The sequence below is a fragment of the Mus caroli genome, unplaced genomic scaffold (assembly GCF_978045245.1).
Source record: "Mus caroli unplaced genomic scaffold, Mus_caroli_1 scaffold_19, whole genome shotgun sequence".
NCBI lineage: Eukaryota > Metazoa > Chordata > Mammalia > Rodentia > Muridae > Mus > Mus caroli.
This window is the reverse complement of record NW_028227274.1, coordinates 55,888,928-55,914,129: the sequence shown is the minus strand read 5'-3', so window position 1 is coordinate 55,914,129 and position 25,202 is coordinate 55,888,928. Positions and strand designations below refer to the sequence as shown.

Below are 25,202 nucleotides of genomic sequence, written 5' to 3'. Positions count from 1 at the left end.
CTGTCTGCTTTCACAATCAATAGCACTGTTAAACTGTTATGTTTAAAATGTCACATAGCAAGTAAAATTTTGGTTAATGATAGACAATATAAATACCAGGTTCTGTAACTTTATGCAGTCCGATGACATCGTAGACATTTTAGAGTGATGTGTGTGCAACAATAAAATCCCCTAAAGATACTTTTCACATTCCCAGTACCAAGAAACACAAAACTGGAGACACAGCAGAGCCAGGCTGGTGCCTCCTCCTCAGTAAAGCTGCTTCGCTACATTCTACCCCCTGCTGCTGTTAATATTCAAACACAAAAGATAAAAATGAGAGTGATTTTACTCTAATTGTACAACCTATATATAAAGAGGGCAAAACCTGAATTATTAATTAGAGTGAATCACCAGACCAAACATAATTACAGTATAAATTACCTAAAATGAACTAAATTTAGTTAACAGCACAGTGCTGTAATTTGCACTTAAGAAAGTATTCCATCTTTTTACTTACATTTATAGCCGAAGAAACCCTTGGGCTTCTTGCTCTCCAGTGAGATAAATGTTCCTATGACGAAGTCGGCGATGGCCAGGAGAAGAATCACCAGCAGCACAATCTGAGCCTGGGGTTTCAAACAAAACATCACGACCTGTCTCCTGTGCTTACTTCCATCACACAGGTAATCTGTCCTATTCTGTCCTTCTACCTCATGTCTTAAAGAATGCAAACTATTCAGTAGGTACTCAATAAGTGCTGTTACATGAATAACAGCTCTTAAAGAACTGTAGTAAAGCTAGATGCAGTGCCGTGAGCCTGAAGGTTCCACTTGTCAGATAGTCTGCAGACAGAGGATCACAGTCTGTGACTAGTCCCAGCTCTGAGATTGGTAGTGAGACCCTGCCTCAGGCAAAACTGAGAATGTTCCAGTATGGATAGAGCCACGCCACCCGTTTCCAAAACAAGTCCTAAAGACGGGCAAATCCCCACCCGAGCCACAGGCTTTTCATTCTATACAACTCTCCATACCTCCCTGCACAGACTACCATCTTGGGATGGTAAAGAACATGTTTGTTGTCAGCACAAGTTTTATATCAGGCCAAAACATAACGCTGTATCTGTCTGCAACTGTTCTAAGAAAGAAGGAAAACAGAAGAAATGCCAATGGGGAACTCAGGGAGTATTTAAAAATATGATTATTATGGAAATGGAGACACCTGTGCCACTGCATGTGTGTGGCGCTCAGAGGACACTTTAGGAAGTTGGATCTTTCCTTCCATCTCAGATCCAGCTCAGACCACAGGGCTTCCCTTCCATAGCAAGCACTGTCTTGCTGCTCCAGCAAGAACTTCTTACACATTAATCATGGCCCAAGAAGGATGAAATTATAACCTTTTTCAATAAAGTCAATTTTTACAGTTGTAAGTAAATGAAAGTCTGGGATACACTCAGTGGTAGACAGAATGCCTACCACACAAGGGGCCTTGGGCTCAACTCTTAAGCACTCAAAAACAAGCATACAAAGAGGGAAGCAGTGTTTTTTAAAATGGATTTAAAATGGGCTATCAACCGGGCGTGGTGGCGCACGCCTTTAGTCCCGGCACTTGGGAGACAGAGACAGGCGGATTTCTGAGTTTGAGGCCAGCCTGGTCTACAGAGTGAGTTCCAGGACAGCCAGGGCTACTGAGAAACCCTGTCTCAAAAAAACAACAACAACAAAAAAAAAACAAAAAAAAATGGGCTATCTTCAAATATAAATGCCAATACTTATATATCATAAATTTTGATAAAAATGGCCACTTTTTCCACTAGAGTCTGAATACATCACAGTTTGAGTTTCCTAGAGCACTGGCTGTGTGGACTAAGTGCTGACAGATCCATCTCAGTCACGGCTCACCTTTGCTTCCCACTCCATTCCAGCCACTGAGATGCCCAGAAGAATCACTACTGTAATGGCTCCAATAATCCGGATATCATTGATTTCATCTATCATAAGTATGGAATGTTCCTACAAAGGAGAAATACAAAGAACAGCTCTTTACATATAGACACTGCATCCCTGCTCACTAAAGCCATGGACAGAGTAGGTATAATGACACATGTTTGTGTTCCCAATACTTGGAAGGCAGAGGCAGAACTATCAAAGTTTCAAGGCTAGCCTGGTTTACACTACAAGCTCCTTGCCAGCTACACTGCAAGACTCTGTCTCAAAAATCAAAAGAAATAAAAGAAAAAAAAGAGAGAGAAAAATACTAATTACTATTAGTTGTTGTTCAACTAATATCTTAGCTATCTAATGCCTTATTAAATTACTATTACTGGTATATCTGATATGGAACCAATAAATCAAAAAAGGAATTACCAACCAAGAAAATTATAATCTGACCAGTACTGTTAGGTTTTATAATGTGACATTATCAGAAATGTATTCTGTGTTTGATATAATTAGTGAGCTTATGCTTTAATGGTCTTTTATGATATAAGAGGGATAGAGAATAAACCCCCATGCTAGTGTCAAAACCGCACAGTAAGTGTTAGTAATGTAGATAGCATGTTTTATAGCTCACATATGGGTTCAGGTGTGTGCATGTATCATCTCCGTGAAGAGCTGGCAAATGAATGACAGGTCCATTACCTTAAGCAGCTCCACCACGGTCTCTGCAAACCCAACAACATACATAGCAACGGCCACCGCATTGGCAAAAGCAAAGATCAAGCCAATTGCACCACCAAATTCCGGCCCTAGACTTCTAGAGATTAAATAGTACGCTCCTCCTAAGAAAAAGATAGAAAACTGTCAGGGTTTTAATACCACTAGATCTTCCAATTATACCAAGGAAGTCGCAGAGCAGATTCAGCCAAGTAGGTGAATGTATTTTCAGAAAGACTGGTATCTGAGATGCTGTGTTTACAGGACGTATTGCAGTGAAAACTGCCTTAATAAAACAGGAACTTTGGACTTCTGTAACTCATTTAAAGCTTATGATTAGAAGAAATGTCCCTATCATAGAAAGAAACTATGGTACTTCATGCTTGGTAATACCAGTAATCCACAGCTAAACAATGGAATAAAGACAAAACAAGCTGACCACCAGTGATAAACTCATTTTACTAATGTAGTACTTTTTGTCACATGTAACAAAATGTCAAGTTTTCCTCAATTTCAGTGTTTTGGCTTTACTGATAACCAAATAAGGAGGTTTCCAATAATTTCAGAAAAAAAAAAACCAAAACTAAATTCTCATTTAGACATGAGACCAAGCAGCACAATCTTTTTCCAGATTAAATTTTGCTAAAATGTAAATATAACTGTTTCCTTTCTGGTCTCATTAGTCATATAAGCAATGAAAGTCAACAGCAATGATGCATTCAAGATCATGTATGTCAAAACCATGGCATCACTCCCAGCCTTTAGGTGGCTACTACTACTATATGACCTTAAGTCTTAACCACACTGGACCGTGCCCAATGCAGTTACCAACCCAGCATGTGCCAAGTGCCAAAAGGTGCTCAGCAACTCTCTGGCTGACTGAAGTACAGGTGAGACACACTGCACCTACCCCGCGGAGCAGGCAAGTTCATACTAATTTCAGGTGGAAGTTCAAAAACTAGAGCTTACACAGCGGTCATTTTAAAGGGTGGCGGTGGCTGTCATCTACTTTTGCCATCTGTTACTCAGCTGAAGACAGGAAGAGGCTGGTCAGTACAATGCCAGAATGCGGGTCTGAGTGATGGGACTGAGAAGCCGCAGTATTTAAGGGCAGAATCCACAGGACTCTAGCAGTCTGCCAAGTGCAAGCTCTCAGAAACACCAATGGGATTTACAGGCCAGGGAAAGGCACTAAGGGAGACGCAGTAACTTAAAAAGCATGGACGTGTCTTTCAGGTAGGGCCTGGACCAGCTGGGCTCACCTCCTCTCACGAACCCATTGGTAGCTATTGCTGAAGTAGACAATCCTGTGATAGTTGTCACAACAGTGGCCATTGCTATTACAACGACAGACAGACCTTTAAAAGAGAAAAAACAAACCAACTAAGAACCTTATACCCCTAAATGTGGCACTACCTACAACTGGCTGGGCTGGCTCAACACTGAAGTAACAGCATGGTCTGCTGTATTGAATGAGAAAGGCCCCTACAGGCTCGCATATCTAAATGTTTGGTTTCTAGTTGGTGGACTATGTGGGAAGGGTTAGCAGATGTGGGCTTGTTGGAGGAAATGTGTCACTGGGGATGGGCTTTAAGGTCTCACTCTCAATGTGCTCTGCATGTGAATCATGTAATGTAAGCTCAGCCACTGCCCCAGGTCATGCTTGCTGCCATGTTCCCCACCATCAAGGTCATGGGCTCACTCTCCAAAACGATAACCAAGCCCTCAATTAAATGCTTTCTTTTATTAGCTGCCTTGGTCATGATATTTCTTCATGGAAATAGATAAGTAACTAAGGCACAGGCAATAAATTATCTAATTTTAATCTCATTTTTGAGAAAATCAAAACTATGGAAGCCAATTATGGTAGCAATCTACCTAAAGGGCAACACAACTCAGTCAGCAGTTGTAGAAAGGCAACAACTATTTCAGACAGAGATCAAGTGTGTAAAGCTCGCCTTACCTATTCCAGCTTGACCCACGATCCATGACAATCTAATAAAGAGCATCACACCCCAAATGTTTAACATGCAGCGGACCTGGGAGAGAAAAGGTCACATCAGAGATAAACAATGCAATTAAGACACGATACAGCAATAAATATTAAACAAGTCAAAAATAAAATGCACTTGAAGCCACAGGTGTTTTGAAATGCAATAGCCTTACGTTTGTCTAAGGGGCTGAAAGCTTATGGCTAGCTGATGTAAGTGCAATGTAAATGTGTTCACCAGACATGTCAGAAACACAACAACTATGTAAGATTTTAAGATTTTAACACTTATTTGTTATGATTTTTATTTTTCAGACAGAATTTTTCTGTATAGCCTGGTTGTCCTGGAATTCACTACAGACCAGATTAGCCTTGAACTCAGATATCCCCCGCCTCTGCTTTCAACTGCTGGAGGTAAAGGCCTATGCCACCAGGCCTGGATAAGACTACAACAATCTTCCTTTGTATGTTTTGTATGTGTATTCATAACATCTGTCATAGTGTTAAGGCAGAGTTAAATACTGCACACACACCAACACACATGTCAGTGGTCACACCATTTTTAAACATTGTAAACTGAGTGTGATACTCTCACAACTTGAACATGGTAACTTTTTATTCTGAGTTCCTGTCTATGTATTGTTGCAACTGATTCAGCCCTTAGAAAGCAGAAATAAAAACACTGACCACAAAGTTCAAGGCCTGCCCAGTATACTTTGCATATTCTAGGCCAACCAGGGCTACATAGCAAGACCCATTCTACCAAAAATTATAATTTGTAACTTTACAATTTCTATTCAGATGATGTGTATAATTAACATTTCTACCCTTAAAAGAAAGAAAGAAAGAAAGAAAGAAAGAAAGAAAGAAAGAAAGAAAGAAAGAAAGAAAGAAAGACACAAGGTATTAACTGGGCCTTCCATAGTACTCACAAGCAAATTGTTAAAGCAGAAAAACAATAATTCTTTTGAGAATATCAACTAAGTTTTCTAGTCCACAGAAGGACTGTAGCCAGAGGGAATCTATGCATACATACTAATACACCCTTGATCCAGCCAAACTTTACAACTCCTTTACTTTCGGCAGTGTATGCGACCACAGCATCTCTGGTTGGAGTACTTTCTTCTCCATTCGCAAAGCCATCCTCAAAAGGTTCCTGGTAACAGAAAGAAATATAAATGCAGAAGAATTAGACATAGGGGACTGGGGAAATGGCTTGGTGGTTAAGGGTACTGTCTGCTCTTCCAAAGGACCTGGGTTCAATGTCCAGCAACCACATGGCAGCTCACAGCTGTCTGTAACTCCAGTTCCAAGGGATCTGGCACCCTCACACCAGTGCACATAAAATACACAATTTTAAAAAAGAATTAGATATAATTTTGAATCACTTGATAAAAACATATATAAACATGATCAAACATACGTAGGATGGCATAATAAAAACTTCCAAGAGTGACGTGACAATTCACGTAGTTTCTAAACCTGTATATTCCCATACAGGTTCGTGAACTGACAGTACCCACTGTAGTGGTACTAGAGATGTGGACCCACAAAGAGAGAGTCCTAGTTCAAGGTCCCTACAGCACCAGGGAGCTGCTCTGTAAGCACGTGTCCTAGTGTCATGCTCACATGTGCACATACTCCTGCTGCTGTACTGCACTATAAGGTGACACAGTCAGGGGAAGCTCTTACCAAAGCCTACGACATGCTGTCTGGGCTTTCGAAATCAACTGTGAGCCAAATAAGCTTTCCTTCCTGAATAGCCTGGCTCGAGTATTTCAATACAATAAAGACAATACTTTACCTAAGAAAGACCAAAGCAACAAAGTAAAAGGCAATGTAATTTTTAAGTGTTTCTATGAAGTAAATCCACTTTATTGATCCCAAGCTTTAAAAATGAGCTCTAGTGGTAGAAACCTATAGCCTAGCACTCAGAAAGGAGACTAGATGATTGTTTGAGCTCAAAATCTGGGTATCACCCTGGCAACATGGCATGATCACGTCTGAATAATGAAAATAACAAAATGAATGTGTTTACATTTTGGTGGTATGTGGAGCATCCAGTGACTGCTGCCTGCCTGCTGCTAGGGGTTATGGTGGGGTTGTCCTGAAATCCTAACACTCCAAGGACAGCCTGTCCCAGTTCTAGGTAATCTTGAGCTATACAGTAAGAACTCAAAGATGACCGACAGACAGGTGAACATAAGGGCAGACACACAGATGGAAGGATAGACGGACAGATGGATGGACGGACGGGTGGCTGGGTAGGTGGATGGATGGATGGATGGATGGATGGATGGATGGATGGATGGATGGATGGATGGAGGGACGGACGGACGGACAGATGTGTGGGTAGGTAGATGGACGGATGGATGGATGGATGGAGGGAGGGACAGACGGACAGATGGGTGGGTGGGTAGGTGGATGGATGGATGGACGACGGACGGACAGATGGATGATAAACAGAGTCAGGCCTTGGCTCTTTACCACAGGCTATCCTATCATCTGGCTGCCATACCCTTCCCCACATCTGAAATACCAACATTAACTATGTAAAATCCTTTTCTGATTGTTTGTTTGGGTTTTTTTTGTTTAGTATTTGTGTGTATGTGCTTGTTTGTTTTTAATTTTTCAAGACAGGGTCTTTCTGTGTAGCCCTGGCTGTCTTGGAATTTGCTCTAGAGCAAGCCAGCCTTGATCTCAGAGATCTGGCTGCCTGTGCCTGAGTGATGGGATTCAAGGCATATGCAGCCATCTCCCTGTTCAAAATTCTTCCCCACCAACCAATGCAGAAGGAGTCACAGGACCCCAGATCCACTCTGAATGACTTCCACACTGACCCTGCCTGCTCCTGGTCATCAGCTCCGTGGACTTGTCACAAATCAGAGTACAGTCTCACTTCTCTTTCTGGGCTAAAGTTCCATATCTAATTCTGTAGCTCTTCGTTTCTTATTCTCTATCTGTTCAGTTCTCATTGGAACACAGGCCTGACATCTCCAAACTAGTATTACAAGACCTCATGAAAACATGATGGGTAAAAGGAGATGGCTTGGAACACAGGTGCTCGGTCTAAAGTTAAACCTTCACATCTTTACTCCGTACTCAACACCGGATAACAAGACACAGCTATTATCGTTAGATGTACATAGACTCTGGTGTAAAGACGACAACTCGTCAGCAGACTTAACCTTAACAGAAATAGAGACAAGTAGCTTTTCTTTAAGGTGACCAGATGTCAGTGCATCATAATCGCAATCCTAGTCGGGCTTTACATGGCTGGCAAATGCTTTCCAGACAGCTGAGGTCAATGCTGATTCCAAACAGAAAAAAGAAACTCTTAGCCAATTTCACCAACTCCCTTAGCTGTTCAATTATTCAAATAAAACCACAAAAACCAGGCCTGCCTGGCAATTTATTAACCTTTTTTCCCCCAGTTTTCACTCTGGAATATAAAGTCTGTAATATACACAAAAAAGACATCTCTTTCCATCTCTGTCATAAGAAAACTGAATATGTGTGTTTCTAATCAGCTACTTTTCCCAAAGCTAAATAGCAATGTGGGTGTCTTCAACAATGTGTAAGTATGCAGGCATCCAAAAATGTTTGCTGTGGGTGCTTATCAGAATTTCACATCAGAGCTGAAGGTCTAGCAATTATGCTGGTCTCTCTATACTGTGAATACTGTAAATGACTATTTGAGAAACAAGTATTTTCTAGCTTGTATGAAATATTGCTTTATAAACTAATGATGTGATCATAGCCAACAAAAATTATCTACCTTCCTAATTATCCTCTAACAACCCAAAAAACAACTAAAAAAGTTTTAGTTCTTGATCTCCAAAACACAACTAAAGCTAGGTAACATGGTGCATACACAGGGACTTTGCTTGCTGCTTCACAGGACAGGCTAGCTGGCTCACAGGTCTCCAGGGATTCTGTTCCTGCCTCTCATCTCACCCAAGCAAGGAACACTCATATCAGAGACACAGGTTAACGTGCCTGGTTTGTAGGGATACTTCAAGGTCAAATGGTGAGCTACCCACTGAGCCACAGGAGGACTGCTGTGAATCTTACGCATGGACTGCAGAGTCAACACCAGGCCAACCAAGGCTAAAAGACAGATCAAAGACCATCCAACCAACCAAACATCAAAAGTTAAACAAGTGTGCTATTTGTGGCTGAATTAACAGACTAAAGTGTAATGAAACTGAGGTTAGAGCTAAACTAGACTCCAAAAATAAAAAGAAACTAGCCTTTATTTTGGTGGTGCTGGGTATTCACAAGGCTCCACTACTGAGCTACATCTTCAGCTTTGGGTTATTTGTTTAATATATGAGCTTCCAAGGAATAAAGAAATTCTATCTACCCTCGATCCATATATATATATATATATATATATATATATATATATATATCACAAGTTAATAAAAGTTCAGTTATAAACTATGAGGCCAAAAGTACAAAAATGATGTCTTCAATATTTACTATCTTTTTCACAATAGCAGGTGGAAAAGCAAATGCAACTGAATGAGCTGTTAATGAGGTATATAAAATTTAGTATTATTCAAGGAAATAAGCTTTCAGAAAGTAGCACAGGGATTCTGAGTTTGGGATTGCAATGAAAATAAATTAAGAGAGGGAGAGATGGGGGAAAAACGGAAGACATACGTAAGTTACACCTAACTGCAAGAATTTCTCATAAAAGAAACAGACCTACTAGTGAGTCATATTAAACTAAAAAAGAATATGCAGGGATGTTTATAATTCTAGCACTCGGGTTACAAGAGGATTATTAATCTACAGTCAGCCTAGACTACAAAGCAAAATTCCATTTAAAAGGAAATTAGAAAAAGACACAAGTAGACTGTGTAGACCAGGAGACAAGAGTCTAAAAGGCACCTTAAAATTTCATGAAGGGGGGGGGGTGTATTGGGGACTTTTTGGATAGCATTGGAAATATAATTGAGGAAAATACCTAATTAAAAAAAAAAAATTCATGAATGGAATGTAGAAGAGGAGCCAGGACAACCAACCAACCAGTAGATGAATGTATACATGGAAACAAAATAAGAGCAACATACAGAGAGGAAGCATGGGTTTGCAGATGAGTGCTTTCATGAGGACACAGAAAATACAAGAATGGAAGAAGCTTCCATGGTTATTCTTTGCAGGAAGTAGGAAAAAGATTTTTTTTTTTTAAGACTAGATGAGTTTTGGTTTGGGGGGTTGTTTGGTTTGGTTTGGTTGTTTCTTGCATATTCAAAGGTCTCCTTCAACCAGGGCCAAAACTAGGGTATGTATATATGGGCGCCCATCTTTGCCTTCCACCTTGTTTGAGACAGGGACTCTTTGTTTGCGGCTTCACAGGCCAGGCCAGCTGGCTCACAGGCCTCCAGGGGTTCTGTCCCTGCCTCTCAGACACAGATTAACATGCCTGGTTTGTATGGTCTTCAAGGTCAAATGGTGAGCTACTCACCCAGCTACCTTCTTAGCCCCCAAATTGAATTTTTTTTAAATGCCTTAGATATAAACACATTTTAGACTTATTCCTGGATGTATACATCTTAGGAACAAAAACTCTACTAATACCAACTTGTCTTTTGTTTTACTAATGTATATTTCAATTCTACTGGCTCTGAAAGAAAATATTCCTTATTAAGGTATCAGTTTGACATAGTGATTTTTTTTCCATCATATAACAGAAAATGCCCCAATCTACAATATTAAGATTTACCACAAAATAGTCACAAAAGTTCCTACAAATTGAGCTAATTCTTCCTAACACTGTGTATTTTAGAGACAATCTACAATAAAACGAGATTTCTTTAAAAAGTCATGAATAAAACCTTACCTAAGAACAAATATATGCCCAAGGGCTTTTCCCCTGAATTACAATTGAAAACCTTAACACCACTTTAACTACAACTATTAACACCACTTCAATTACAACTATAACACGCACAGGGCGTGGTGGCGCACACCTTTAATCCCAGCACTCGGGAGGCAGGGGCAGGCGGATTTCTGGGTTCGAGGCCAGCCTGGTCTACAAAGTGAGTTCCAGGACAGCCAGGGCTACACAAACAACTATAACCCACAATAAAGGGAGGACCGCCGCACACACACACACACACACGCAGTTATTAAGGCATGCACACTAATCTACTCCACTGGGCTCCTTTTGTTCTTCTGCATGACCTTGACCTCCTGTTCCCGCTCCCCAGCCTCGGAGTGGAGGAATCTCTGGTCTACACCACCATGCTTGGGCGACTTCTGCTTAAACGCTAGAAGCTCTTCTGTGGACCTCCCAGTTATAAAGTCCAAAAAGTTTTCTCCACATGTACACAAAAGAATAAGACAATCTTTATCTCAACTCTGGACAAAAATATTAATACCAAGGAATGAGGACTATGCAGCCACCAGGGTTGATTTTTGTTTCTTGAGATAAGGTCTGGCCATGTGGTCCAAGGTGGCCTCAAACTCAACCTTCCTTTTACTGTATTCTCTCACGTGCTGGATTATAGAAATGGGTCATCATAGTCACCTACAAAACGATTTTTGTCACATGCCCTACCCCCCACTTGGAGAGGCCTTAAGACTGAGAGTGCAGCCCCTGAGCACACTTTAAAGTAGACTTGGGCCAATGCTTATTATCATCAACTCATTTTAGCCAAACTTCAGCCTGCTTTTTGTAAGAAGTATCTGTACTTGGTGACTTTAGGCATAAAAGGCACAGATAATAAACTGAATAAACCTTTCAACCTGGGAGGAAGGAAGGTCTTTAGTTGTCTTTCATTTTAAAGAACAGTGGGGCAAAGCTGTACTAAAGTGTGTCTTCAGGGCTCAGGAAACTACCATGACACTGTCTCCAGAGTAACTTACGGCCATCCAAATATCAATACCTTTTAAGTAGGGAAATTGGCCAACCCCTTAATGGTGCCAATATGCAACAGGAGTCCGAAGCAATGCTGACATTCTTCCACGCTTTGCAGATCTGGCACTTAGAAAGGCAGTTTCTGGGCATAAATGACAACACTATCATTTCACTCATTCTTTAGACATAGAGAGTAACACTGTCAGTCATCATGCTGGGTACTTTCCAGCCCTCTTAAAGTATGATTTTTTTTTTTTCTTGCCAATTAGAAGGCAAGTCTCTACCATCACTGGAGACTTCTTGCATACTCAGTGCAGCCTCCAATAACTATTAACCCTATCGAAGGTTACATACCTTTTCAATAAAGTTCCTCTCCTGGAACTGGTTTCCTCATCTAAATGGAGAGAATAATCCTTAGCCACCAACACCATGTCTTGGAAGGCCATAAGCACTCTACATAGCACAACAGACATATATGAAATGGGTGAGAGGTCTAGCTTTGGGCAATTGAACTGACACACCATGACTATAAAACCATAATTAAAGTATCAATGCCACATTTCAATTGTGACACTCAGGTCTACAGCTAGGCATTTCAATTTTTTTAAGTCAGCATTTTAGCGGGACAGCAATCCTTAAGTGGCCTGGCTTTTTAATTCCAGACTACTCTTCGGAAAGAGAAAATTTACCCAGCTGATCCTATGTAAGGGTAGCAGCTTCCCTGAACCACAACATGTATTGGTTCTGGTCAATTCTGCTCTTGCTGTGCCTGCTTAGCAGCTCTGATCCATCCCAGTAAGAGAGGATCAAAAGCAGACCCTGAGCACTCCCAACTCCTCTTGCAAATGATCACAGCTGGAATATACATGGATCAACTCACGATGGGTTATGTGGACAAAGAACAAACCTGCTTTGGGGCAAAGAGATATTTAAGAGAACACATTTTCCTTTTAGCATCACCTATTAAAAAAACCTGAATTGTAAACTAATGTTTTATACATTACATAGAAAATAGAAGACAATAAAAGTCATTCATCTAACAAATACACAAGGATGGCTACTTATTGAAGATGAGTAATGATAATAAGAAAGTTGCATATAAAAGGTTTTTACTTTCAGTAAGTCAAACTACATGTACTAGAAAGCATACAGTACATTCTCCTGACATGGCAAGATATGTTCAATACTCCTTTCCATGATAAAAGAGGGCAAAGGATTTTTATACTGAAAGCCTTTCTCATATTTTAGCTGTGAAATAAAAGTCTTGATTTTAGTCACAATTTTATTGATATACCTTTTATATGGTATATCAAATCTTATAAATAATAGCCTAAGGAACAGCAAAGAAACTTGGACAGGACAACGATAAAGAGCCGAATGCTCAGAAGATGGAGTGAATGCAGGATAGGAGCTACAACAGAGGAAAAAAGGACATGTACAAGTCAGAGCCAGGCTCTCACTGAGGTTTTACCATTTCAGATTACTCTGAGGTCACACCAAATAAATTCTCAACACTTCAGGCAACTGTAAGTCACCAAAAGAGACAAGTCTAATAGCAAAGAGGAATACACATAAATAAAACAATCCTTTTCTGAGTTGAGTTTTAAATGATGTCACAAATTACAACATGTATGCAAAAGAAAACAAGATGGGAAAGCCAAAGTAGTGAAGCGAGCTGCCTTCCCAGCTTCCCACCCACCACTGCTGAGGTCCCCCATCTGCGCCTCCAACTATCAAGTCCTTTGAAAAATGCAGTGAGCAAGGGTTGCTCTCCCCATTGCTGCTGCAAAGATGTTAATGGTGGGAAGAACTGGTTTCTAGGCTGGGGAATAACCTGGCTCTTCCAAAACCTGGGGAAGGGACCCTGGCAGACTCCAATCCAAATCAACCCTGGTTTACTGTGGTAAACAACAGATTCTTCTGGGCTAACACAGCAAGACACAAGCTTTTACCAATAGGAAACAAGACACAATGACTATAGATCACGCCACACCACTTTCAGAGAAGGAACTGCTAGATAGATATAATCCCTCCAGGAAGGCATATAAAATATACAACAGGAAACAGATGAGTGTTCACTTCGGAGGCTCTTTTGATAGGTGGACGTCAGGCAAACTGCCCAGCATTCAGTGTCTGTGTTGTAATGTCTCCTTTTCACCAAGGCTCCCAGTCCTATGCAGCTCTCCCATTCCCTTGTACACTTTCCCATCGCAAGCCTGCCCCCCAAGCCCAGAGTGTCCATGCCAGTTCTAGAATGCTGGGAAAATACAAGATTTTCTTTTCTTTCAATAAATTATTTCTTGAATTTTTCATCAATTTTTTTTAAATAAATAGTATCTGACATGTTTAAAGATAAACATTAGTCATACTGCTGACAGAAGGGAAATTCTCACACTTTTTCTATTAAGCATACTTTCTTTTGAGGAATGAAGGGAAATTCTAACTTGAGACTTCTCTAGTCAAATCTACAAACCCATGAATTTGTATTTTTTCAGTGTCTTCGGAGTTTACTGACCAATGAGACAAGCAGAAATGTACATGAAATATGATACAACATGACACTTATAAAGCCAACCAAATCCCATAACTTTTTATGCTGAGGCAGCTATCTATCCACTAATTTTCTTTGAAACTCCTCCCCTCCAATTCTTATGCTCCAAATTGAGAAATTACTGCAAGTTCATATCAAGTATCTATATCTAACTGGTACAATTTGACTTTAAGTGAAAAGTTGGATTTTTGTTTTGTTTATTGAGAAATGGTCTCACTACGTAGACCAGGGTGGCCTTGAACTCAGATCTGCATCATCTGTATCTGGAGTGCAGGGATTAAATGCATATGCCACCACTCCCAATCTAAACGTTTGTTGTAAACTATTTTCTCTTAAGGGACTTTCAGCTTGAGCTCCCTCTGCCTGTATCTTAAAGGGACCTAGCACTGTCTCAGACCAAATCCTAGATTGAATCTCACCTCCATAACTGGGTTAGTCACATAACTTTCTAATGCTCTTGTAGTTCCTTCGTAGCACACATCATATGCTGTAATCCTCTTTGTAGACAGTACTCAGATTTTATAGTGCAAGCATTTGCCTCAACTCTTCCAGACTGAATGAAAACAGAATGTCTAAAACAGTAGACAGTTTTCCTGCCATTGGTACTAAAATACAGTAAATTAACATTAAGCTTGATAATTAACCTGTTTTTTAAGTACCCTGAAATAATGCAACGTGGTGAAAGTGTCAGCTCCCAGTCCTGATACTCAGTGTCTATAGAATTTAACCCCCTAAAAGCTTAGTTTCACCATATGTGATAGAGGGTAGGTACTATCACATATTGTTTTAGAAGACAAAACTTTAAAAATTGTTATTTTATACAACACAAAATTTCTCATACCAGCTAATAAATAATTTCAAGAGGGGAAAGCTGGCATTTTAAGTTTTGTGTCTCAGGATTTCATCATAAAAGCTTGGGCTAGCCTTGAACTCACAGCCTCTGAATATTGGTTATTATTACTTTAAATAAATTCAAAATAATACATCAAAAATAAGAAGTTTCATCAAAAAACTATTTACATCCTAAAAATATTTGGGGGGTTACAATACTGATAAAAATCCTTAAAACATCAAAATTTCTCTTACAATTTAACAGCATCTGCTTTAGACTATGCCAAAATATTATTTTTAAAACAGTTTACTTAGCAGTTAAAATATATGTATACATATGCATATTTAGATGTCAAAGTAGGGGGCTTATTCTAATAATTGTTCTAATTTCTTAGCAAGTACTAGCTAATTATATCATCCCAAAGCTACCAACACTTCCTATCCGTGCTGTCGGTGATTGGTGTATTCAGTGTAATGCTCCCCATACAGACTACGCTTTCAGAACAGAGTATTGTTTTACACAAATCCAACTTGCTTTGGTTAACAATGCTCTATTAATATCCAGTGGCATTAATGCAAAGCTCAAAACTCAAGTGCCACAGATAAAAGTGGACAGTGTGACCATGTGACTTCACAATGAACCAAGTCAGAACTGCTGATCCAAGTCAAAGAATTCAGTACTGGAACTAGCTCTGAATGTTCTTTACCAAAACCTCAAGACCGAGTTACAAAACAATGTTTCACAAATAACACAAGCATTACTTCAAATCCCACACAACTTGCTAATGTCAACTTGGAGCTTAGGAAACCTTACACAGAATTCCCAGGAAGCATGTACCTTCTGTTAAGACCAAGCAGCGGCATGTGCAAGTTTTCTCTGATTGTTTGGAAGGAAGACCTGAAAGTCTGCATCAGAACTAAGTCAGCACTGGGAAAGGAATAAGTATGGAAACCCATGGGCGTCTGACAGCACTGGGTGTTTCAGGCAATTCTCACATCAATGGAAGCTATCTTCTGTCTTCTTTCCCATTTTCAATTCATGGGAATCACAGATGCTATATCCTTCTGAAGATGTATTAAGTGGAATGGTCAAGAATTTAAATGACCATTTAATGCTCAAGAACTGCCAACTGATAGCCCAACTATTTATGCATGGAAAGAACCCAGGGAAAGTGGGGAAAGGCCCAGAACAGAGGGCAAACAGATCCATGAACCTGCACCAGTGAGAGCACGAGCTTGCTGCTCTGTCAGAGTCTTCTGCCTGTGGCATACATAGTTAAGAGAGAAGCCACATCAGCCTGAAATAACAGAACAGACCCCAAAATGAGCAGAGGACATGGAAAATTCATTTGATTTTTCTAAAAAAAAAAACAAAAACAGGAGAATGAGAGTAAGGGTAAAGGTTGTTTGTCTGGGAGCCAAACAACAGTTATTGGCAGAGGCAGGTATAGAACAGAGGTACCAGTTATTCAATGAGGTCTGAGCCTAGCAACGTGGCACACAGTTGTGATCCTAGTCTGGGCTGCACAGCGCATTCCAGGTCACGGTAAAATACATAGTGAGACAATGTCTCAACAAAAAAGGGAAAATAAATTGAAGAATATTAGAAAGTCCAGGGTCACCACAATGTATTATCTACATATTCATTTCTCTCCTCAAATTAATAAGATGAGAAAATGTTTCTCATTCAAATGTTTGTGGCAGGGACCAAATATTTAAAACTATTAAGGAATATTAGGAAAATATTAAGGATTATTAAGGAAGTCAACAGTAAGTCTGAGTACCAATAGGAAACTGATAAAAAAAAATGAAAGCTGCATTTTAAACTCCAGAAATGTGAGACTTTGGTACAAGATTTTAAAGAAAAGAACCAACATTTAGAAATGATAAAATCACTGAATGGATTTCAATTCAGAGTGGAAAGGACAGAAGAGAAAAGCAGAATAACAAAATAACTCATTTACAGTTGCAAGAAACACCTGGGCAAGACACAAAGCAAAGTATCTGCAGCTGCAACCTGCTGGAAGTCAAAAGCAATGAGAAGATCTGCAGCCCGAGGAGTCACCCATCCTGACTTCCTTCGGCAGCAATGGAGGCCAGAAACACTGGGACAGCATACTCAAAGGGATAAAAGAGAGCCTGCCCACCAAGGCTCTATTCTGCAAAACTATCAAGTATGAAATAAAGACATCTTAAAATAAAGATCTATGTCACCTTATGTCATGGTACCTTGGTTCTACTGCAAGATGTTCTCAAGGAAGGAAAGCAACATCATGTGGAAGAATGCATTTCTAAAACAACAGGAGTTATTCTGGTCTTGGTTTTTAATAAAGCTATGTGACTGTTAAGAACAAAGAGTATAGCAGTGCACTCCTGGGTTTACCATTGTATGGCAATGGCAAAGACACTGAAGAGAAAGAGGTATACTGGCTTAAGATTCCAGTATTTTAACCGGATAAATTCAATGTACCTAGTAGAGCAGGTACCTAGTAAAAATCTTAGAACCTTAGTTACTTTGTAAGATCATGTCTCAATTTCCTATTCTACAGAGGGAGGTTCTTACAAACTGCTACAATGCGAAACTGTTCAAGTTCCAATTTTGGAGAATTTTTCTCACTGTAAAACTGATTTACAGAATGGTATCCCACTGATTCTGCCTAACCCTGCTCTTCCCGGTTCCTGTCTTCTTCCATAAATAGCAATTCCATTCTAAAGAACCATAGCATCTCTCTTTCCATACACTTTGTGATGGTTTGTATATGCTTGGCCCAGGGAGTGGCACTATTAGGAGGTATGGCCTTGTTGGAGTAGGTGTGTCACTGTGGGCATGGCTTTAATACTCTCCTCCTAGTTGCCTGGAAACCAGCCTGCTAGCTACCTTCCCAACAAGTGGTAGAACTCAGCTCCTCATGACCCATGTCTGCCTGGATGCTGCCATGTTCCTGCCTTGATGATAATGGACTGAACCTCTGAACCTGTAAGCCAGCCCCAAGTAAATGTTGTCCTTCTTAAGAGTTGCCTTGGTCATGGTGTCTGTTTGCAGCAGTAGAACCCTAAGACACACTTCATCCAAACTATAGCAAAATACCTCCCTTTAAAACCACCTTGGTCTGAGCCTCTGTCCTACCCACCATCTGACCTCCCTGGTGTCTAAGTCACACCATCACATTCCTATCTCAGTCTGGGGTGCCTACTTCTGAGTCTAGAGGATCCATCCTGGTATTTGCATAGGGTGAGCCCTCTCTTTGCTACTGTCTTATTAAGACTGTCCCCAACTACTCTAAAGTGGTACCTAGCTGCCATTTTCTTATCTTGCTTTAGTTTCTTCACAGCAGCACATCTGCCTATTGTGTGCTACAATTAGAAATCCTGTGGCTTTTTTTGCTCACTGCTATCTGTATCTGCCACACTTAGAACAGTGCTGCTGTTGATGTTCAGTAAGAATTTGACAAATAACTGAATTTACATGCACTTCACTCAGCAAGGAACTAAATTCAACTGGTATTATAGACTTCCCAGACACATTAAAAAATATTGATGGGAAATCACTGCAAGCAAAGATACTACCCCTGTAAGAACTAACTCAACTTACATCTTTCAGGTTCTAGTTTCACAGGACAGGCATGAACTTATACATGGAGATATGGCATCAAATGTGACTAGTATGTACAAGTCTTCTTCTTTGCCTCATTTTAGATCCCCAAATTTATCTTCTTTTTACCCAGGTAGTCATCTACTTGGAGAATTAATATAGAAACTGAAAGCCAGACTACAGTAGCCAGTAACATGAACTTGGCAGATTGGGGCCCCAGCAAAACTGCAGTTTGACTTTGCCACATGCAAATATTTATCAGGGTCCCACTTTTAATCCTATCTGGAAACTATTCCCAGATACAACCTGTTCTTGTTCTCCCAGGGTGACTTTCAAAGAACAAAACTTGAAATAATTAGCAGGGCATAGAAGTAGCTCAGTGTTAGAGGCAATTGTTCAGTGTTTTACTTACAGCCCTTGTTAAGTGACAGGAACTGCCAGCCCTGACACAGTCACTGAGCAGATCTATACTAAGCACCTAATCTCTGTATGAAAATTAATGAGACAAAAGCTGATTCTAGTGAGGGATTAATTAACAATTGCATCATCTCAAGTATCCTCCTCCTCATTATCCTCAGGATGTCAACACGCTGAAGTGATGATGGCAAAGTCTCTCTTTTAGCAGCTCAAGCATCTTTCAGCAGGTCTGAACGATAGCCAGAAATATGTGATAAAGAGAAAGACCCTGGAAAAAAATATTCTAGCATCAGACAGAAAAACAACTATGAATTCTAGTTCTGTAGTCCTCAATGAAATGACCAGTAAACCAGTTTTAGTTTCTATGAGATCATTTTAGTACCAGTAAAGTGTGTAAAAGACTGATCTCTTAGAAATTAAATGAAAAAAATCTAAATAATGCAATACTGTTGCCTCTTTCCCTCCTTTCCCCTTTTATTAATGAGAAAGACAAAAAGAGGTACATTTCATGATTTGGTAACATAACATCTCCAGCAGGATTCTAAGCCTTGGTCTCAGAACAACTGCAAACGTGATATTATGAAACATATCTCCACTGGAAGGGGTGAAGAGATAGCTTAGTAAAGTAAACAAGCTGGATAGTAAACTAGCCCATGCTTGTAACCCCAGACCTGGGCTCAGTGGTCAGCTAGCCTACAGCCTGACCTGTGAGCCTACTCCCAGGTCAGTTAAGGCAAAAGGTTTCTGATGAACAACACACCTCAAGTTGACACACACACCTGCAAACTTAAAAATGTTTCAGCACAGTGGTTCTAACTGTAGTTACCAAATACAGTCACTGATGATGGTGATGGTGGTGATGGTGCTCTAAGTCCAGCAGTAAGACTGTTTACCACCTCACATTTGAGAATTATGCTCACAATCACAAGTGTTAAAGTCTTTGATACTTTTCTGGTACTATTTCTTCCTATAGGAGAAATTGATACTTTGATTGGGGGTGTAGAGGGAGGCACAGTAATTTCTTTTTAAAAAAATGTCAATTCCAAGTATTAATTTTTAGAGTTTCTACCCTTTTAAGAGAGTTCCTTCCACTCCAGTCTGGTCTAGAACCATCTAAACAGCCATTACTTGCCTGTACCAAAAGGTATTCTTACTTCAGCCTCCCAGGACTACAGGCATGTACCACCATGCCCTGCATAGTGTCTGCCTACTTTAAAACTCTTTTCTGTCCTTCTAGGGCACTGCTTTCGAGGCTATTAGAAGTCCCCAACCCAACTTTACATGTTCTCCAGGCCCAATAATCCTGGGCCACGTTTTCTGGTCCTTTAGCAACACAATCTTTCACTCATAACTAAGCTTCATTCAATTCAGTCTGACACACACACACACACACACACACACACAGAGTCACATACACAGACATACACACACTTACACACACTCTCTCTTACTTTCTGACACATTCCATGACTCTTAGAAAGAAAACAACTAGATTACAACTTAAGATCGCATTTACAGCCACACCTTAAAAGCAATTCTCTGGCCAGTAAAGATGTTCAAATAAAATAGATCATGTTCTCTGTCACACAGAACCGCTAAACTGCAACCCACTACATTTACAGTACAATAAACTGGCCACTGAACAGAGCACTGTCCTTACTACCTTTATAAATACAGTCTTTGTTCTGGAATGTTGATCCACCATCAACTTATCTTTCAGGTCTCAGCCACAATACCACAGTTATCTCTTCCCAAAGCTCAGTTAAACCAAGGGTCCATCTTACCCTGTTTCCTTTCGCTGCATTTATTTGTTATGTTAATAACTATTATTTGTTGTGTGACGCTGTGTGCAGGCATGGTATCTGACTTGCTACTCACTGCGTCATCTAGCATCCCACAGTTACAACACAATCAACAGCTCCTAACTGGAAAGCCATCAGTCCTTCTTCCTAGAATGGCTACACAATAATGCTGTAGCAAGGATTTTACACCCCTGCAGTCAGATATTAGGGGAAAGAGTAACGGGCCAGCGACAAGACAGTACTACTCCTTTAGTCCTAGAGTCTTTGCCTTTACTTCCTCGGGCTTTCCACGGGTCTTTGCACCTGTCACTTAGCTGGGGGATAGGAAAGCACTCAGCCACTGGAGGACAGTGACACCACAATCAAAGAAACTCGAATTATCACTCTTCACCAAGGGCTAGAGCATGAGGAAGTGCCTGTCAATCTGTATGGATGAAGAACAACTTTGGCAGCACCAATCAGAGGTCGTGGTAATGTGTGACGCCACTGCTCACCCTTCCACAACACTGAGCAGTGGTTTTGTGCTACTTAACATGACAGGTATAACCCACTTGCTGTAACTATCTTCAATATTGGCTTATGAATTAACTAACACCAAAACTTTCTGGTTGCTATGCGGAATCTGGGTAGAGGCTGAGGGTCCACCTACAGGGACAGCACCTACCCAGCACATGCTATGAAAAGGAAAGGCTGAAGGTTTCATGATGCCGCTCGCTGCACAGCCACAACTCTGAATTGAGCATTTTATAAACTATATCCATCTAATGATGTAATGAGGAGAATCTAAAATTGAAATCTTAAGAGTTTAGCCGTGTACTGTGAGAAGCCAGTTAAGAAAACAAAATAAGAACTGCATTCAGCAATAATATATACATATTATATATTACATAATAATAATAATATACATTCCACGCACTCAGCATGGCCATGGCCCACTATGTCTGCGTATTTTCTTTCATCTTCACCAGAAATAACCCTGGAAACCTGGGCAGCGGAGTTTGAGGACTCAGGTGACCTTTTCAACTGCGAAATAACTAGTAATGTGTCTATTTTTCAGATGTTCAAAACTGAACAAAACCACCAAGATTTGAAGTGCGCGGTTACTAACAAAATATAAAATTGCAAAAACTTTCAGAAGTCTTTGACATCCCTTTCTACTTAAATTCTACAACTTTACAGGTATATTGCTAACTTTGGTTTTACTGAAGAAAATCTGAGATGTACTGTATAGAGACTCTGAGTACTTTAAATGCTGCAGTAGCTCCACTACTACATGAGCCTATAAAGACTTAGGGTAAGAAAGAAAAGACTGGATATGAAAAACTACATGTGGATAAATGATTCAGAAAGTGTTAGCTTCTGATATCAACAATAGAATGGTAATATTCTCCAAGGTTAAATGATGTCAATCTTTTATACATCCCATAAGCTTATGAGAGCTGGGACCTAGGCACCTACTTCATGAGAGCTACTTTGTCACAGACAAGGACAGATGCACGCTCATGAGACATGAATGTATGAGATCAAACCATCAGTCAAATCCAATCACAGAAACTTCTTCAGAGGGATCACTTCGAGCTGTGGGACCAACTCTCAAGTCACAGAATTCCATTATGGACTGGCTGAGGCAGATGTCAAGTAATTCAACTCATAAAAGTTAAATATTAATCAGATCTCAAAAGCATCAATGTTATCTTCAAATAATTATCTGAACCTGGAGGAAATAAAAGCCTTATGAGACCATAAAAAAACAGAATTAGTAAAGTCAATACGAGTGCATGAGAATGGTTTTCTATTTGCAAAGTAAAAGGGCTTTGGCGAGGACCCCAGACTATTTCTCTGCACATCCTTGAGGGGAGAAAAATAACATTCCCATGTTTCCTTTTTTCTCTAAGACTCAAAGCTGTCAGTTTTTTGGTTTTTTTTAAATACAGCCCTCTTTTAAAGATTTATTTTATGTGTATGAATGTTTTGCCTGCATTCCTCCCAGATTAACACCATATGCATGCTTGGTGACTGTCAAGGTCAGAAGGCATCGAATCTCCCTGGCAGTGGGGTTACAGATGGTTGTGAGCCTCCTTGTAAGCTCTGAGTACAGAAAGCCTCCTGGTTCCCAGCAAGAGCAACAAGTGCTCTCTGAGACATCTTTCTACCACCCCCACTCCCATGCAGCCCTTCTCTGCAACAACTTTACAAACAAAAACAAAAGGATCCTGCCATTATCAGGCAAGACTTTTCCCAAGATTTGAGATTTCTATACTCTCCAGGTCTGGAGGCACGGGCCTTTAACCCCCAGAGTTGGGAGGCAGATGCTTATGGATCTCTAAGTTCCTAGCCTGGTCTTCATAGCAAGCTCTAGGACTGCCAGAGCTACATAGGGAGACCCTGCTTGAAAAGGAATAAAAAGAAAAAGATTTCTACTGCCCTCTGCATATTTAAGATTGCAAAAACTGAGCTTTAATAATTAATAGACTACAAATACATGCTATTAAGGCTTTCCTTCAAACACCAACCTTTCTACTCAGGACCTCTAATGGATAAACAGAAGCCATACACTACAATCTAAAAAGGACCCAGATGGTAGCAGGTTCTCTCCACCCTGTCTCTAGAGAAAGCCTTTTCTAAACCTCTCCCACACTCCCTTCTCTGGTCCCTGACATGTGTAACTCAGCGAGGTGGCACATCGTTTGAGACTCGATGAAAAAGACAGTGTACACAAGATATATAACTGATTGGGAGAGGCCGCTAAGTGCTGCCTCTGCCGTATCACATAACCAGCCTAACCCGCTGCAAACTTTTGAAGGATTGAGTTACATTCCGCTGCAATTCCACACTTGACAGCTGAATCCATGGATGCCAGCGAGTCGTTCCTTGGGTCTTGCGCTGCCACCTCACCAAGGGAGAGTCGGCGGCTGCATCCTGAAGCCAGCACGCGCCAGGGCATGGGGAGGGAGGAAGGTCTGGACGAGCTCACCTTTTCCAGCTCATCGTGGAGCTCTGCCAGGCTGGGCCGGAGCAGCTTCTCGCCCAGCTGCGCGGCCGTGTGCCGGTAGTGGTCGATCCTGGGCACCGCGTCCATGGTGTTGTGGCCGAAGGTGCGCAGGTAGTAGGTGTTGGTGTGGGTGTCATAGTAGTACTGCTGGTGGTGTCCACTGCCACCCCCCGAGTGCAGGCTGCTGCCCTCGCTCAGCACCGTGTCCCCGCCGTTCTGGAAGCTCACGTTGGGCCCGTCGCCACCGACCCCCGCCGCATCCGACAGGCTGTCGTCCGCCGACGACGAGGCAGCCGGGTCCACGAAGTTCACGCGGAAGCGGCCCTTGGCTTCCTCGCTGCCCTTGGCCACGCCGCTCTCACCGCCGGCTTTCCCGGCCGCGGGGGTCTCCTTGCCCGCCGCCCCGGCCGCAGCTGCAGCCGCCGCCGCAGCCGCCGCGGCCCGCCCGGCGTTCTCGGAAACCGGGTCCACCTGGAAGCGGCTCTGGCTGGGGGTGGGCCCCAGAGGTCTGCCCAGCCCATCGCCCGCCGCTGGGGTTCCCTCTCCGCGGACCCCGCCGCCGGCCTGCCTCCCAGCCATAGTAGCATCCTCTCGGCCGGAGGGCACGGCCGTGCCGGGCAGGTCCACCCCGGCGGCGGCAGCCAGCGGCGCGTCCCCATCCCGGGCGGGCCGCGGGGCGCCAGACGAGGGCGCCGCGGGCCCGGGCTCCATCGCCGCCCGACGCTCGGGGACCTGCGGAGCGGCCGGGTGGACACTGCGTACCGCGCGGCTCGGGTCCCTGGCCGGCGCTCCCGCTAAGGAGCCGGGGGAGAGTGATAGAGAAAGAGTCACAGCGCCACTACACAGCCGCGGCACGCTCGTCGCCCGCCGCCGAGTGCCCGCGAGCGCGGCCGGCCCCGCGGTTTAAAGGCGCGGCGGGGCCGCAGCGCTCGGTGCAGCACGCGGGAGGCGGGGCCGCTCAGCCCGCCCCTCAGCCCGCCCCGAGCCGGGCGCCGACCCTGGAGAGCGCCGGCCTCCTCCGCACCGCAGCGAGCAGGCGCGGCCGCACGCGCCTCCGCGCCGATCTGCGCGCCGCCGCCGCCACCGCCCCTTCCGCCGCCGCAGCCGCCGCGTCCTCCCGCCCGCCGGTAGCCGCGGCTCCGGCACCGACCGCCGCTGATGCTCCCCCGAGCTGCACGGACTCCCTGGACTCCTCTCGCTTCTTTTTTCTTTTCTTTTTTTAAGTTCTAAACTCGCAGTACTTGGGGGCGAGCCGGCGAGATCTCGCGAGATGCTGCAGGGCCTGTGGGCGGTTTCCCTTAGGGCGCGTGGTACCCAGGCCCCGCGGCGCTCTGGCTGCGGGTGATGCTGGGGGCTTTCCTGTTGGGCCCGCGCGCGCTTCCGGAGGCGCTGGCCCACGCGCGCTCCCGGCGAGCCCGGCGCGCTCCCGACCGGGCTCCCCCCGCCGGAGAGCTCCGTGCCCGCGTTTTAGATTTGCATAACCCAAGAGTAATTCCAGCCGCGATGCGGTGGGTGTGTCAACC

The 25,202-nt window shown here is 42.4% G+C and overlaps 1 protein-coding gene across 2 annotated transcripts in view; it reads right to left on the bottom strand.

Moving 5' to 3' along the window:
* Nucleotides 1–24,613, bottom strand: part of Slc12a2 (solute carrier family 12 member 2) — a 65,548-nt gene extending 40,935 nt beyond the window's left edge. Inside the window, exons 1-7 of one of the 2 annotated variants that reach the window (XM_029471904.2) lie at nucleotides 23,662–24,613; nucleotides 5,660–5,779; nucleotides 4,597–4,672; nucleotides 3,896–3,991; nucleotides 2,619–2,758; nucleotides 1,881–1,991; nucleotides 500–608 (exon numbers count right to left, since the gene is read on the bottom strand). In XM_029471904.2, coding sequence (XP_029327764.1) covers nucleotides 500–608; nucleotides 1,881–1,991; nucleotides 2,619–2,758; nucleotides 3,896–3,991; nucleotides 4,597–4,672; nucleotides 5,660–5,779; nucleotides 23,662–24,390 — 1,381 coding nt within the window. In that variant the 5' untranslated portion in view covers nucleotides 24,391–24,613. The remainder of the gene's footprint in view (nucleotides 1–499; nucleotides 609–1,880; nucleotides 1,992–2,618; nucleotides 2,759–3,895; nucleotides 3,992–4,596; nucleotides 4,673–5,659; nucleotides 5,780–23,661) is intronic. The other variant, XM_021150686.3, reaches the window with a different exon arrangement.
* Between the last annotated feature and the right edge of the window lie 589 nt (nucleotides 24,614–25,202).